This window comes from Monodelphis domestica, chromosome 3, assembly GCF_027887165.1.
Source record: "Monodelphis domestica isolate mMonDom1 chromosome 3, mMonDom1.pri, whole genome shotgun sequence".
Classification (NCBI taxonomy): Eukaryota; Metazoa; Chordata; class Mammalia; order Didelphimorphia; family Didelphidae; genus Monodelphis; species Monodelphis domestica.
In genome coordinates, this window is record NC_077229.1 from 189,068,388 (window position 1) to 189,085,272 (window position 16,885).

General features: G+C 37.6%; 1 protein-coding gene across 1 annotated transcript; it reads right to left on the reverse strand.

Annotated features, from left to right (window-relative positions):
• Positions 1-6,500: 6,500 nt before the first annotated feature.
• On the reverse strand, positions 6,501-12,984 carry LOC100029022 (Y+L amino acid transporter 1-like). Its single transcript, XM_056821049.1, is given in 3 exon segments — positions 6,501-7,018; positions 7,021-7,489; positions 12,940-12,984. Coding segments are annotated over 3 exon segments (1,032 nt in total).
• Positions 12,985-16,885: the final 3,901 nt, after the last annotated feature.

The following is a 16,885-nucleotide window of genomic DNA, read 5'->3' on the forward strand; positions in this document are numbered from 1 at the left end:
TAATTTGCATATAGGTTTTCTGTCTAATAGGTAAACAATTTTGTAGTAGGAGTACTGGCCAATGAAGCTTTAGCAAACATTTGTAAGTGGCCAAGGTTGAACTAGGAGATCTAGAACTGGCACTGAGTTCGTATACAAAAAGATCAACACATTTCTTTCTATGCCTTTTTTTGTGCTTTGCCTTCTTGATAGTGAATGAGGCAAGAAATTCCATGAGTTGCTATTTAGGGGAAGGGTATTGACTATCCTATCTCTCATGCTGCCTCCATTTGTCCATGAAAACATGTCACTGTCATTTTCCTGGTGTTTATTCTCTCTTAATCTTAGGTGAACAAATATTCTGAGAGGGGAATGCTAAGGCAAGTTTTGAGACTGGGAAATCTATCCAAAAAGTCCTACCAACAATGAAGGCAGCAATCAAGTACAGTGAGAAGTCAGTGAAAGAACAATTTGCTCATTCTGGATCATCAAATGGCCCACCATGCACAGCAAAAAGCCAGAGCAGCTGAGAAAGGGAATGAATTACTCACTGTTGACATAACCATGTGATTGAAGTCTCTTTAAAGGGAAAAGTCAAGAGATATCCTCAGCCCCATGTGTTCTCTTGACTACATTTGGTTTTTTGGTTTTTGTTTTTATTTTTCAGAAGTGAAACAAACTTTAGAGATATAATCCAACCCCTTCATTTTAGGTTAAGGAAAATGAAGCCAAGAGAGTTGAAGGGACTTGCCCAAGCTACAGGAACAGTGAGTAGCAGAGATGGGATTTGAGGTCAAGCCTTCTAATTCTATCCAGTCCTCCATTCCCCAAACCACAACTCTACTTCTGGGGTAAGAGTCCTGACAAACACAAAGGGACTCTCTCTTATAGCTAAAAAACTAGCTCAGAGAAGAAACTTGGTCAAGGGAGGTGCCCTCTGACTACATTTGTACACATGTGCCTGACTCTAGTAGTCTTTTAAGCTTGAACCATTATCTCCAAGGATCATTTGTGTGTGTACATGGTGAAAGGGCACGCTCATGGTAGGATGTTGTTTTATAACTTCTGTTCTTTTTTTATTATTATATTTTGATTATTATTGACATTTAAAGACAAGATGATCTGAAGGATTCAATTAAAAGTCTTGGATTCTATCTTTGCCTGAGTAATTTTGGTCAACTATGTCTTACACAGCCATTAAATGGATCAAAGCTAAAATCTTTTGACTATTTAGGGAAATAACCTGATCCTATGTGACTTGCTTCTATAAAGTGCTCTCCCAAGGAATTCTTCTTTTTCTTCAATAACTCTGTTCTTCAGCTAGAGGAATTCCATGGGAACTAGAACAACCTCCAGGAAGTGATGCAGAGTGAAAGGAGCAGAACCAGGAGACCATTGTACACAGAGATGGATACACTGTGGTACAGTTGAATGTAATAGACTTCTCCATTAGTGGCAATGCAGTGATCATGAATAATACAAAGGGATCTATGAGAATGAACACTATCCACATCCAGAGAAAGAACTGTGGGAGTAGAATCAGAGAAGAAAAACAACTGCTTGATCAAATGGTTCAATGGGGATATGATTAGGGATATAGACTCTAAACAATCACTCTAATGCAAATATTAATAATATGGAAATGGATTTTGATCAATGACCCATGTAAAACCCAGTGAAATTGCTCATTGGCTATAGGAGGGGAGTGAGAGGAGGGGAGAGGAAGAAGATGAACCATGTAACCATGGAAAAATATTCTAAATTAATTAAATAAAAATTTTTAAGAAAAAAAATTCTGTTCTTCAGTTATCTTCAGATAGTCAATCATCATTCAGCAAATATGTATTGATTGCCTTATTTAAAATATTTATTTTAAAAATATTCTTCCATGTTTTACATGGTTCATTTTCTTTCCTTCCCCTTTTCTTTTCCCCCTCCCAGAGCTGACAAGCAATTCCACTGGGTTGTACAAATGTTCTTATAACTTCTGTTCTTGAAGATATGCCATTCTCTTCTCTAAAAGCTACTGATGTCAATTGGTGAATCAATAATGAAAACACACCAGATAGAGGCTCATGAATGAAACCCAGCCCCATCGAGGTTACCCTGGGAACCCTGAAGGAAGAAGTATTAGCTATTTTCCTCTGAGAATATAATTTGCTATTCTAGCACTGGTTGGGAGACTGAACAGGGCATGCTATATTTTGATATCTTTTTGGGGGGTGAGAAAAAGCATAAGAAGCTCCTCAATACCCCACTGAATTTCTATCTGTTAACCAAAAAGAAAAATTTGAGAGCATATGAAAAACTGACAATGCTTGTTATGAATAAGAAATTAAAACCATGTAGAGGGCATGTCCATGGAAAACTTCAGTTCTCACAAAGCAGTTTTTTAAACTCTTATCTTTTGTCTTAGTAATAATTCTAAGGCAGGAGGTAAATGCTAGGCAATTGGAGTTAAAGTGACTTGCCTAGGTTCACATAGCTAGGAAGTTCTTGAGTTTGGATTTGAACCCATCTTCCCAATTCCAAGCCTAGAGCTCTATCTATTCCACAAAGCTTTAAGAATCTACAGAAACTTGCCCATTTGGGAAAATTCTCTGGTTTATATTTTCCAGAAGGTTAATCATGGGCCTGAAGAATGTACTTTCATTGAGTGAGGAATCCCCCCTAACAAAGTGTAAGAAGTGCTAAAGGAATCTTTTTAGTGTGGTGGTAGAATGAGTAGAAAAGAATCAGGGTGAAGAGATAATAAGAGCAGTAATGTAGATTGGAGTGAAGGCTTTGTGGCCAGTCATGAGTGAAATGGGTCCAGTGGTCTTGAATTCTAACATTCTTTTCAAACCCCAAAGATGGTTGAGGGACCTTGACCAGAGGACTCAGTGACCACGTGGAGATAAATAAAGTGGGCACACACATACCAATGATGCTTTGCCGCAGGCAAAGTCCACCCTTGCCCACGACTCCAGGGTATCCCGACTGGTGGAGAATGATCAGTCAACAAAAATAACAAATGGAAGACAGCTTAATCATAACAGCCATGGGATTGCTTTGCATCTGATAGCTGCTCCAACATTCCCAGGCCTGGGATTTATTTTTATATCCATTTTCTTGGCATGCAGGTATACAAAATCAAAGAGAGATAATTGGAAAAGTGATACATTAACTTTTAACAAATCACTTGATTAAAATTCTATATTTTTGTATTGTGATTACAGACAGAATACAAGATAAATGATTTTGTCACAGGTGGCTTACTAGGGAGTTTGAGTTACTGATTTGTGTAATTGAGTCACTGAGGCATATTGAAGCTTAGTGTACCTGTACTGTACCTGTATATATTGTATGGGCCTCTATAATTGATTTTTGTGCTGACTTCATGAGAAAGTTTTGGGCTTGGCCAGTAGCTACGGTTTTGCTGGGAATTATACACCTAAGTAAAAGTTAACCCATGATAGTCTTTTGGGATTAGGTTTGAGGGTCTGATCTTTTGTTGATATTTTGGTGAATAAGGGTACATGTGTTTTGCTCTTGCATTATTTCTTTTGAGACTAGGGGGAATAATAATCATGTCAATTCATAGGTAAGGGGCATTGATGAAAGAAGTCATGCAAGGAGGATAAAGTGGGCAGTCACATTTCACCAAGGACCACTCTTTGGTCTCCCCAGCTACCACGCGTGACTCTGTCAAGGCGTCATGGATTGATGGCCTCCAGCAATGCTTGTGTTCTCTGGTTACTCAGCTTCTTTGCCACCCATTCTTTCTGGATCTTCTAACACACTTTATTTTCTCCCTGGGAGAACCTTCTCACCTCATCAAAATCCACTTTGCATGATGTTGCCATGTTGCAGGCTCATTTATAGCCTTCTGAAAAGTTTATTCCTAGGGGCAGCTGGGTGGTTCAGCGGATAGAACCAAGCCTAGAGGCAGAAGGTCCTAGGGTTCAAATCTGTCCTCAGACACTTTCTAGCTCTGTGACCCCCGGGGCAAGTCACCAAACCCCAATTATCCTTACCAGTCTTCTCCCATAGAACCAATACTTGAATCAATTCTAAGATAGATGGTAAAAAATAAAAGAAAAATTTAGTTCAGAAATATTTCCCTGATAAATGAAGATCTTATACTCAAGCACATTGTAAAATTTCCTTCCCTAGGTAAACACTGAACCGCTAGAGTCTCCCCATCAGCAAACCAAAATAACAGTAAGAATTCCAATGCACCTCAAGGGTCTTTCTTGGCTATGTTCTTTTCCAAGGCTGACCATCCTCCAAAGGTCCAAGCAAAGTGTTCTGATCTTTTAATCAAAGATATCACAAAAGAACTGGGAGAAATATGGAATAACATTACTGCAATGCCAAGCACTTTATGAATGGAAGGCAGTTATCTAAAGGGAAAAATACTTAAAGGTGACTGCGACATGCTGAAGGTGAACCTCATTTCAAATAAAACAACTGTTCGAGGCTGAAAAATGCCCTCAAAATAGAAGATTAAGGTGATAATGAAAACAATAAGTTCTAGATTTTTGTCTATAAAGCAAGTACTCCATTCTTTATACATCTTACTCCTTTTATTTTTTTAATTAATAATAATTTCCCATAGTTACATGACTCATGTTCTTTCTTTCCCCCCTCTTCCCTGCCCCTTCCCATAGACAAAGAGCAATTCCACTGGGTTTTATATATATATCATTGATCACATCTTACTCCTTTTAAAAGAAAAGAGATTCAACAAAGTTTAATTTTCAACTTTGTAGTCTTTTTAAAATTAGTTAATACACAATCTACTGTGCCTTTTGCCCTATCCTCATCATATTTCCACTCACTTCATATCTTGGCTGGTCCTATAGGGGAGCCATAAATTGCCAGAGAATTGTAAAACATGTTCCCGTTGGTACACAGCCCAGATGAGTTATCTATAGTGAGGCAATTCATTCTCTTCAGTTGTCTTTGAAGCAGCACACAAAATAAATGTTCTAGTAAGTAATGCTAATCTGTAATTTTTTTTTAAAGTCAAGAACATTTTGTTCTTTCATACCTTTGAAAGTCATAACTTTGGGCTCATCATTTCACAGTTTACTGATAAAAAGTTGGGATCTATGTGCTCTGCATACTTGTTAAAGAGTAATAATAGTTATTTAGAAACATTTTGCTTCTATTGTCAGAAATTATAAAAAAACTTCTACCCACCTACGACTTAGATTTCATGTAGTACAATAAATATCCTATCTAGTCAAGGCAGTTACTAAATGAAGAGAATAAAAACAAATTTGTAGCATTGAAGAGAAATTTTACCCTTGAAGAACCAAGAGAAAGTAAAATTCTAAACTTTCTATGAGAACTCTACCTTCATAACACCTATTACTGTGTAATAGAAGTTATATTTGGGGGGCAACTGGGTAGCTCAGTGGATTGAGAGCCAGACTTAGAGACGGGAGATCCTGGGTTCAAATCTGCCCTCAGACACTTCCCAGCTGTGTGACCCTGTGCAAGTCATTTAACCCCCATTGCCCAGCCCTGACCACTCTTCTGCCTTAGAACCAATACACAGTATTGATTCTAAGATGGAAGGTAAGGGTTTAAAAAAAAATGGAAATTATATTTGCAATTTCCATGTTTTAGAAGAATTTAAATGCAAGGCTGCCCTATTAATCCTTAGGTTTTCCTGGCAACAATAAACTTTAAGAAAATTTTGAGATTCTATAAGGCATTATAATTATGCAAATGATGATTTTCTCTGATTAATTTGGTCCTCTAAACATAATTATTATAATGTAGGCACATTCAAAATGAGATAGACTGGGACAGCTAGATGGCACAGTGGATAGAATACCAGACCTACAGCCAAGAGATACTGGGTTCAAATCTGGTCTCACATATTTCCTAGCTGTTTGACTCTGGCAAGTCATTTAAGCCCATTGGCCTAGCCCTTGCCCATCTCTCTTAAGAGTTACTAGGACAGAAATCAAGGATTATTAGAGAAACATAGAGACAGAGAGAAACAGAGAATCAGACAAAGGGAGAAGGAGAGGGAGAGAAACTTAGCAAACAAGGTTTATACTACAGTCTTGATGTTTACTCCTTTAGAAATTACTTTATGGAAAATATATTCCTTTTTTTGTGTGTGATGAAAGAGGCCACTGTCATCCCTTTTATTGTTTTCCAAGATGATTCTACAAGTGCTTTCTACCCCTTTGGTAGATTCCTCTCTGATGCAGACAGAAGGCCAAGAACATTGCTAACTACTCCTGAGCAGGGCTCCCAATGGGAAAGAGAGTTGGGTAGGGGGTAGCTGTTCTGGGCACTTGCCCCTGTTCCTTCTCCTTCTGAGGACCTAATAAGAGGGAAACCAAGCTCAAAGTGTGCTTGCTTCTTTCTACCCCCAACCTTCCACCTAAAAATCTGGAACAAGAAGTAACAAAAAATAAATTATTCTCCACCTCTCTTAAAGAATAAGTTCAAAAGGTTCCTCCAGGTCCGGACTTGGTAAATTTGTCCTCAGGGAAGGATCCCATCCATCCCTCTTATCCTCTGGCCCTGCCCAGTAGAAAAAGAAATTCCCTTCCCTCCCTCATTGGATCATTAGGGGAGAAGTCAGGTTGTTGGGTGAGTTGGACTTGTTGTGCTGCTTGGGCATCTCTTCTCCATCTTCCAAAGATCTCCCATCTTCGGAGGCAGTGTGGCCCTTTGTGCTCTGGCACTCTGACAAGGAAGAAGTAAAAGGGCAGGCCTGAGAGGGCAATGCCAATGCCGATAAGGGAATTGATGGTATCACTATAAAGAGGGACGGCCACCAGGAAGATGGTACAAAGGCAGGAGACAATGGGGAAGAACAAACTGAGCTTGAGGGGCCTGTTTCGGTCAGGTTCCTTCCAAGGTAAGTAGAGCTGCCCCACAATGGAGAAACCCACAAAGAACCAGTAGCTGAAGCTATAGTAATTGACTAGCTGGTAGATGTCCTCAGCACACAAGTAGATTAGTGCCATGGCGCCATTAAAGAGCAGGCATGGCACTGGAGTATATCTTTCAACATGAATCATGCATCAGGGAGATGGCTTTCTCTGGTGCCCACACAAAAAAGCCTGGAAGCAGCTACAATGGAGGCATTGAGACCTCCAAAACAGGATAAGGCAACAGCCAAGGAAATTGCCCAGTTGAATATTCCAAAAATTCTGTCAGCAAATGTCACAGCAACAGCATCGCTGTCCAAAATGTCCTTCATGCGCAGCACCGTGTAATAAGCCACATTGGTCAAAATGTAGATAATAGTAACAATGGGCATGGAAATGCCAATGGAGAAGTTCCTTTCAGGACTCTTGATCTCTTCGGTGACATAGTTGAAAGTGTCCCAGCCCGAGGAGGAGAAAAGAGCAGAATACAGTGCCAAAGCAATATTTCCCATTGAAAATGAAGACCCCTCAAATGAATCCTCAAAGTTAGTCGCCTGTCCCTGGCCAACTTTGACAATGCCAGCAATGATGACCGCAATCAGGGCCACTACTTTCGCATCATGCTATCAGGAACCTCAGCATCTGGCAAGATCATATCAACCTTGGTACTCACATTTCATCAGTTTGCTCGGACCCTTTATATCTCTTTGATTTCTGGGTAAAGAGGAAAGCTCTTCTAATACCTCCATTTAAGGAGGAGCTCCATCTCAATTTCCTAGCAGGCTGGACTTCTCTGAGCTTCTCTATCTTACCTCCTTACCTGGTACCTTCCCTTCCTCCCTACACTCTAGCTTTTTTTTTTTTTAAACCCTTACCTTCTGTTTTAGAATCAATACTGAGTATTAGTTCCAAGGCAGAAAAGTGGTAAGGGCTAGGCAATGGGGATCAAGTGACTTGGCCAGGGTCACACATCAGGAAAGTGTCTGAGGCCAGATTTGAATCTAAGACCTCCTGTCTCAAGGCCTTGCTTTCAATTCACTGAGCTACCCCCCCCCCCCTGCTCTCTTCAGCATTCTTTTATTTGTGGTCTTCCTCATTAGATTGAAAGCTCCTTGAGGGCAAGGATGATCTTTTCCACATCTACTCTTAGCTTAAACATCTATTGACTGGCTAACAAGCTTTCTACATTCTATACATTTTGTCACCTAATTATATAGTAGATAGTGGACTAACTTCTGCATGAGGGAGACAGAGATTCAGTTGGTTCTAGTCTCATCTTTGAGATTCACCTAAGTGTGAGTCACCTAATCTCTTAGTGACTCAAAAGGAACTGTTGATGTATATGGGTGGAGGGAGTTTCCCTTCTGAATTCCCTACAACAATGAAATATCTTGTCTATATCCTCTCCAAAAAATGCCCCTCCAAATCAAATCATGGATTATATTAATAAGTCAGTAATTGTACAAGTTTAAACTCAAATTTAAATAAGTTTAAACAGGAATTGTATATTAAACTCATAGATAAAAATGATAACAATTCTGGGTAGATTCAAGGAACCTCCAGCAGATCTTGTGAATGTATTTAATTATACTACTTTTTTGACCATACCTTCTGATTAAGATCAACTAAGGATCTGGAAAAAGCAAATAAAAGTCTTCCACTGAACGAGGTGGAGAGAGCAAAGGGTATTCTGCCCTGGCTGCCAAGGTCAGTGCTGAAAGGGGTGCATGGAGAAGTGTGTGGACACTGGAGAGCGCAGGAGAGGTGGTAAGAGGTATGGGAAGTGAAGTTAACAGAGAAAAATTTTACCTAATTCCAATTTTGTTCCTTTCCCAGCTAGCTTTACAACCAGAAAGAAAGGGACAATTCTTTTTCTCTCTTACCTATATTAGTTTATAGTAAGGTTAATTTACAAAACTACCCCAGAAACATACATGACAGAGAAATAGAAACATAGAAATACAGGGAAAGATGCCCAAGTAAACAGGTTTTCTAGAACCACACAGCTCTGTCCCTAAGAAGTCTCACCTGGCTCTCTTACATCCCACCTGTCTAGTCACAAAACCATTCAATTTCCAGGCTAAACACGTAGTTTAATGGCTTGGGGCTCTCTGATTTTATCTAGTACCTATAGGTATTCTCAGAGTAAAACAAAGGTGGATTCCACTCCTGCCAACTTTTTTCCAACCACTTTACCTGTTGCCTCCATCCCAAATGACTAGATGTTATCATTCACCCTGTTAATGTACCCTCCTGGGGAAATTTGCCCTCTTAGCTCTGCAAACTTACTGTTTAATCTAGTCCATTACAGTTGTACTCTATATTTCAACTTAGTCATTGTAAGATTAAAAATTAATAACCAAAATACTCCAAGTATCCTATTTAATGAGATTTATTAATAATACCTTGACACAAAAAGGAAAATAAAAGGCTAGAGAAGCAGGGAGAGCTCACCCAGCCTCTCATATGGGGAAAAAAAGAGAGAGAGAGGGAGGAGCCACAAAATTATATACACGTGTAACAAACGCAAATGCCAATGAAGGGAAAAAGATTCTTGGGACAAGAAAAGAATTCTGGGAGATGGAGTCCAGGGGTTCAAGATTTTCTAATTACACATTATCTTGTCATCTGTCCTGTCCTCCTTTACCTTGCTCTCTTGTTTTCCAGGTCTCTAACTGGAAATATGATCAAATTTATATAATACATTGCTATTGAAGAGGACAAGCCAGTCAACTTCTCAATGACTCCATTCACAATCCCTGAAAAATCCCAAATCCCCCTGACCCCTGCTCACTCAATGAGTTGTCTTTGCCTATTAGAATAAAAGTTTCTGTAAGACTGAGATTGTCTTGATTTTGTATTTGTCTCTCCTTAGCACTTTTCACATAGCACTTAAGATAGACTTTTTTATTCATGCCCATGTTAGTGCTGTCAGTCATTCCTGCCTTTCTCCCTGCCCCCCTCCCCCATCTACCCCCATAGCTCAAATCTCTTGCTTCCTAGATTGGGTGAATAGTGAAACAAATTGTACCTGAAGAATATAATAGACTATTACTCTGCTGTAAGAAATGCTATATGATAAATATAGAGAAGCATGAAATGACCTACTGAACTGATCCACAGTGAAATAAATGGTGTCCAAGAAGATAAAATTTACAATGACTACATAAACTAAAAGAATCACATCCAAAAATAAAATAAAAAATTTAAAAATGATTGTTGCAAAATTATAAAGAGCAAGACTGGCTCAAAAAGAGATATAAGATATGTCCATAGTACCCCCACTGCACAGATGAAAAGAGAAGGAAATAAACATTTATAGATACTAGCTTTGTACCAGGGTTATAATCTCATTTAAATATCACTACAACCCTGGGAGGTGCATGCTGTAATTATCTCCATTTTATCATTGAGGAACCTGAGGCAGGCAGGGATTAAGTGACTTACTTAGGGTTCCATAGACCAAGAATGGATTTAGACTCAGGTCTTATTCTCTCTCTACTGAGCTACCTAACTGGGCACGAGTGTGGCACACTGCATATATTTACAGACTATTGATATATTTTCATATTTTCTTCTTTTTATATTAAAATATATTATTGCTAGTTATATTAAAATATTATTTGTTCTTTTTGATGTATCTCTAGAAAGGAAGTTATTGAGGGAAAATATGATGATCTTAAAAAAACATCATGAAAAAAATTTTTGGGGGGGAAAGATCATAGGGAATGAGAGAGGTATCATAGGATTATCAATGAGATGTAAGAAAACATCTAGAAAAGGGAATTTGGGTCACAAAGAGCCAGTGTGATTGCATAAAAACAGATTATACCAGATTAACTCCATTTTCTTTTCTTTTTTGATATAGGGGTCACCAAACTGATCAAAGTGATATTGTTGATGCTGTCCACCCAAATTTTAGGCAGAATTTGATAAATATTTTCATACTATTCCTTTGGAAAATTTGACATATGTGGGCTAGATGTATGGTGAATTCAGGGCTTATTAAATAGTCAGATCCAAAGGGTAGTTAATGATTCAATGTCAACTTGGAAAGAAATGATGAAAGGAATATATCAGAGATTTGTGTTGTTTTGCATTTTAATAAGTGACTTGGATATGTGGCGTACATGGTGGGCTTATGAAAAGTGTTGATGAAACAAAGCAGGAGAGGTTAGCAAATTGTAGGATAAAGTCGGAATCCAAGGAGATCTTGACAAACTGCAATGTTGAACTGAATATAACAAGGTGAAATTAAAGATAAACATTAAAATCTTGCACGTGGGTTCAAAAAACAAATTTCACAAGTAGAAGATGGAGAAAAGTGGTAAACAACAGTTCATTTAAAAACCTTCTGAGGACTTTAAGTGCACTTGTGTCAATAGTATGACAGAGCCTCTAAGAAAGAGAATGTGATAGTAGGTTGCAATAAAAGAGCCATAACGCTCAGAAGTAGGGAAGAGAGAACCCCATTGTATTCTGCCATACTCATAGCATATCTGTTCCTGAAATGCCCTCCCACATATTAAAAAGATATCCTGTATATATTTTAAATTTAATTCAAATATTTCTCTATTAAGTCTCTCCTCTAAGATAGTAATGACTCATTTTAATCTTATATGATACAGATACTTTTTTTTAAGCCTTTACCTTCTGTCTTAGAATCAGTACTAATTGTAAATATTGTTTCCAAGTAAATATTGGTTCCAAGGCAGAATGGTAAGGACTAGGCAATTGGGGTTAAGTGACTTGCCCACGGTAACACAGCTAGGAAGTATCTGAGATGGTAGAGGCACTTCTCCCAGATACTTCCCATAAAATACTTTGGAAAACTACTTAAACATATACTTTTGGAATGCAATTAGTTTGCAAATCTGGAATTGACTATAATGAGGAATATCAATATTTGAACCTTATTTCTTTCCCAGATTAGTGTTTCACTTCCAACCACCCAAACCTCAGATTTTGTTTTAAAGCATCAGTGGCTTTTGAAGGGGAGCTGTTTGACCTTTACAAATTAGAGATTGTCATTTATTATCTTGGTTAACTTTTGAAAGAAAAAAAATGAACCTAGAATTTTCCCCTATTCTATCAATGTTGCCCTATTCTACCATCCTCTGGTGGAGTTTAGGTAATGCAGCTTTGTTAGTTGTAAACATTGGGATATTCTTTTGGTTTCTTAAGCTGGACTGCAGAGGACTATAGTGTGTGTGTGTGTGTGTGTGTGTGTGTGTGTGTGTGTGTGTGTGTTGGGGGGTGAGGGAGAGACATATTAAGAGTTATTTTTAAATCTTGACATTGTCTTCCTTTTCATCTTCCCATTCCTCCCTTTTTAACTCCCCCTTTGAATAGATGTTTTTTAAAATATTCTTTTCTTCTCATATAAATTTTTTTTCTGAAAAAAATTGATTTTTATCTTGCCTCTATTACATTTATTCGAGTTCTATTTTTTGTAAATATATGTCCTTCCTACGTTCTTCCATCTTGGCTTTCTCTCCAAATTCAGTCTTCTATTTCTTTCACCAGCATGACCACACAACAGCCTACTGTGATGTTAGATTGTGAAATGAACTTTAAAGTGTTTTTTCCATTGGTGGATATCATATTCTATTCATGCCTTGTCAATCTGTACACATCTGTCCATGTGTGTCCACAGATTTTCCAAATCAATCTATCCAGTCTGCTGGTGGCTTAACTGGGTCTTTTTAAATTCTTTGGGGACCCTAAATAACTCAGATTGGCCATCTATACTCATTTACTTTTACTACATGACCTCCATTTCCTGTAATACATTTTCTCAACTAAATCCTTCATATACCTCCTTGTACACAGGGCATCACAGGAAATATGTTGAAGCTCAGTTTCATCAGTCTATTATGGGAACCCCATGACATCAATGTGTGGAAAACACTGTATTCCATTAATCATGTGATGAAGAGGTAGCCACATGATGATTACAGAGACACTAATGGTTGTGGGGAGAAAGCATTGTCAATATATCCAGTTGTGTGATACAGCCCTCTTAACAGATATTATCCCTTTTCCTTCCTTTAACCCCAAAAGGAGAAAGTACCTCTGAACTATCCCTCTTCAGCTTCTTGTAGTCAGGAAAAGCCATTATCTATCCTACTTTTACTGTGCTGATCATTTTTGCCTGTGATTTCGTTTTTATTTTTTATTCATCTTTCCATCCCACTATACCCTCCAATGAACTAAGAAAAAAACACACAACTCTTTTATATAACTGCATAGACCAGCAAGACAAATCCTTGTGTTGGCCATGTCTGAAAATGTATGCCTCTTTCTACATTTTTAATTTCATAAGTCCTACCAGGAGGCAAGGGGCATATTTCACTTCATTCTTTTGAACTTATGGCTTATCATAGTATTGATAAGATTTCTAAAGTCCTCCAAAGCCATTTTTCCTATAGTGTTATTATCAAAATGTCAACAATCACTGTTTGCCTAGTTCAATTTATTCTGTATCAAATCCTAGAGGTCTTCCCAGTTTCCTCTAAAACTGTCCATTTCATCATTTTTATGGCACAATAATATTCCATTGCATCAATATATCACAATTTCTTCAGTCATTTACCAACAGGAGTCTATCCCTTTAGTTTCCAATTTTTGGCTACCATGAGAGAAGCTGTTATAAATATTTTGGTACATACAAGCCTTTTCCTGGTTTCTTTAGGGGCATAAACCTAATAGCAAGTCAAAAGGTATGGAAAATTTAGTAACTTTCACTTTTCAGAATAATTGGACCACTTCACAGTTCTATCAACAATGGAGTAGTATATAGTTAAACCTTAGTACTAGATGGTTTTGAAATTCATTGAATTTGGTATTTGATGCATTTTGACAAGAACAAATTGTCACAGTATTCAACGTTTGCTTGGCATTTGACATGCTTGCTAGAACTCATTGGTATTGCTATCTTGGGAAGCATATGTCCACTCCAGTTAAAACTAAGGATCACGTGTTAGTTTAGAGGCATAAAGAAGAGCTCAAAACTGAGGAGCTGCAGGAACTTCAAAGGGAGCAGCAACAGCTAGTGTCAGGGGAGTTTTCTACAGGTGAGGCAGTGGCAATGGAACTAGTCCCCACTTCATTAATCATGGAAATGTGTGCAAAATGGATGGAAGTACAAAACTTTGTTGAAAAATATCACCCTAATAATGCTTTAACAGGCAGAATTGCAAATTTACTATATGACCAGACCATTTCCCAAATGAGAGGAATTTTGAAATACAGACAAAAACAAACATGATTGGATAGGTTTCTTGTGAAGTTTACACCTGGTGAATTGGAAGGTTTCCATGGCAATAAAGGACAGAAAAGAAAAAGAGAACTCCAGAAGGGCAGTCACTCTCAGATATTATGGAATGGAACTCCTTTTCCAGATATAACATTTCTCCTCTTCAACCCCTCTACCCTTAGACCATGAACTCCTCTCAATATAGGTAAAGTTAAAATTATTTTATTTAACCCATTTATTTTTTATGTCTGTATATTATTGTTTATTTAGTAAAATACAACTCCATTAATACATATAATGCCTTACAAAATTTGTGTTTTCTGGGTGTCTGGAATAGATTAATTTAATTTACATCATTCCTTATGGGGAAAATTCATTTGGTATTCTATCTTTTTGGCACTCAACCTGCCTTCTGGAGTGAATTAATGACAAGTACCAAGATACCACTGTATCTCTTTTCCTGTAGTGAATCTATTATGTTTTCTTTTGTTATCTTTACCAATTTGATGGCTGTGAAATAGAGCCTTATAAATGCTTTAATTTGTACTTTTCAAATTATTAGTCATTTAGAGCATTTTTTCATATGGCTGTTGATAGTTTGGATTTCTTAATTTGAAGACTCTTCCTTCTTATCCTTTAACCATTTTTCAGTTGAGGAATGGCTCTTATTTTTGTGACTCTGAATCAGTTTCTTATATATATATATATATATATATATTAGATGTGAGACCTTTCATAGAAAAACTTGCCATAAAATTTCCCCTTTAATAATTTATCTTCCTTGTCATTTTAACTACATTCAATATTTGTGCAAAAACTTTTGAATTTTATATGATCAAAATTAAAATTGTCCATTTCATCTTCTGTGGTCCCCTCTATTCCTTAATTAGACATAACTTTTCTATATGTAGATCTGAAAAATAATTTCTTCCTTGATTCTCTTATGTGTTTATGATGTGACCTTTCTATGTATATCATTTATCCATTGGGAATTATCTTCTTATCTTGGTTTATGTTGTGAAGTGCTATTCTAAAATCAATTTCTGCTAGACTACTATTCAGTTTTTCCAGCTGTTTTTAAACCAATGGTGAATTCCTTCCTGGGTAACTTTAAATACTTTAAATTTTTTTTTTTAATCCTTACCTTCCATCTTAGAATCAATACTATATATTGGTTCCAAGGCAGATGAGCAGTAAAAGATAGACAATTGGGGTTAAGTGATTTTTCCCAAGGTCACATAGCGAATGTAAGGGTCAAAAATTACAGGGTTGACTAAAAGGGGGCCCAGAGGTGAATTAAACAAGGGTTTTAGCCATGGGGCCTCCTCCACGATGAGGGGCCTCTCCAGAGGCTAGTACCTCCAGAAAAGCCAGGGAAAGAGAATCAGCCTTTTTCATTCACCCACATGGTAATTATAAGTGAAAATAGGTCCCAAGCCAGTGCTCCTTCAGGGCCAAGTTCCAAGGTGAAAGAGCTGTGCTTAGGACTGCCCAGGGGGCAGTCAGTGGGTTTCTGATTCATCACCCACTATAGCACAAGTGGGTCACAGACCTCCCCATACTTAAGGATAAGTGGGGTGTATATGCTTTTGGTGATTAAATCTAAAAATGGACAAGGAGGAGTTAATCCCATCTTCGCACTAGGAAGTGTCTGAGGCCATATTTGAAACCAGGATCTCCTATCTCCAGATCTGGCTCTCAAGCCACCTAGTTGCCTCCAACTGTTAATTTTTGAGTTTATCAAATACTGTCCTATTGTGTTTATTTCTATATGTTAAATACCTAACTATTCAATTAATTTAGACCTCTTTTTTTTTTTAAACCAGTACCAAATCATTTTACTAGGGCACCTAGGTAGCACATTGGCTAGAACACTAAATACTTACTAGATACTTACTAACTTGACCCTGGCAGGTTACCTCAACCTGTTTGCCTCTGTTTTCTGATCTGTAAAATGAGCTAGAGAAGGAAGTGGAAAATTACTCCACCATCTTTGCCAAGAAAACTTCAAATGGAATTGTAAAGAGTCAGACATGACTGAAATGACTCAACTATAACAAAATCATTTTAATGATTACTTCTTTATTGCATAGTTTAAGATTTGGTACTGTTAAACAACTTTCCATCCCACTTTTTCTCCCCAATTATTACTCTTGAGGTTCTTGAACTTTTTGTTCCCTCATTTAAATTTCCTTATTTTCTAGTTAGAAAATATTCTTTTGGTAGCTCAATTGATATAGCATTGAACAATTTAATTTGGGTAGTATTATCTATATTGTATTAGTTTGATCTACACATGAGGATTCAATGTTACTATAATTAAGTCTGTATTTCTGCAGAGTATTTTATAGATAGATTACTGCATAAATATTGGCAGATATTTTTCCAAGTATTTTATAATTCATATAGTTATTTTGAATGGAATTTCCCATTCTCCTTTTAGTGTCATATTGGAACCCACCAAGAATGCCCCATAGTTGTTCTTTCTTTGGCTAGCTTTCTGTAGCCACAGGCTTCTGATTCGGATTGATGGTTCAGGCTGGACCAACCCCAAAGTGGTTCTCTTGGGTTGTGCTCCTGTAGAAATGGGCCTCTATGCTCTATGCAACCAAAGGGTTGGGCAATAGCTTTCCCCCTACTTCAGCTTGTCTATCCCAAGTCTCTACAGGGCTCTGGGGCTCCCTCTATGGATTGTTGGCCTAAGAAAGGAAGTCTACAGGTGATTCCTAATTGCTCACAAGAGTGATGCATTTCTAAGCCA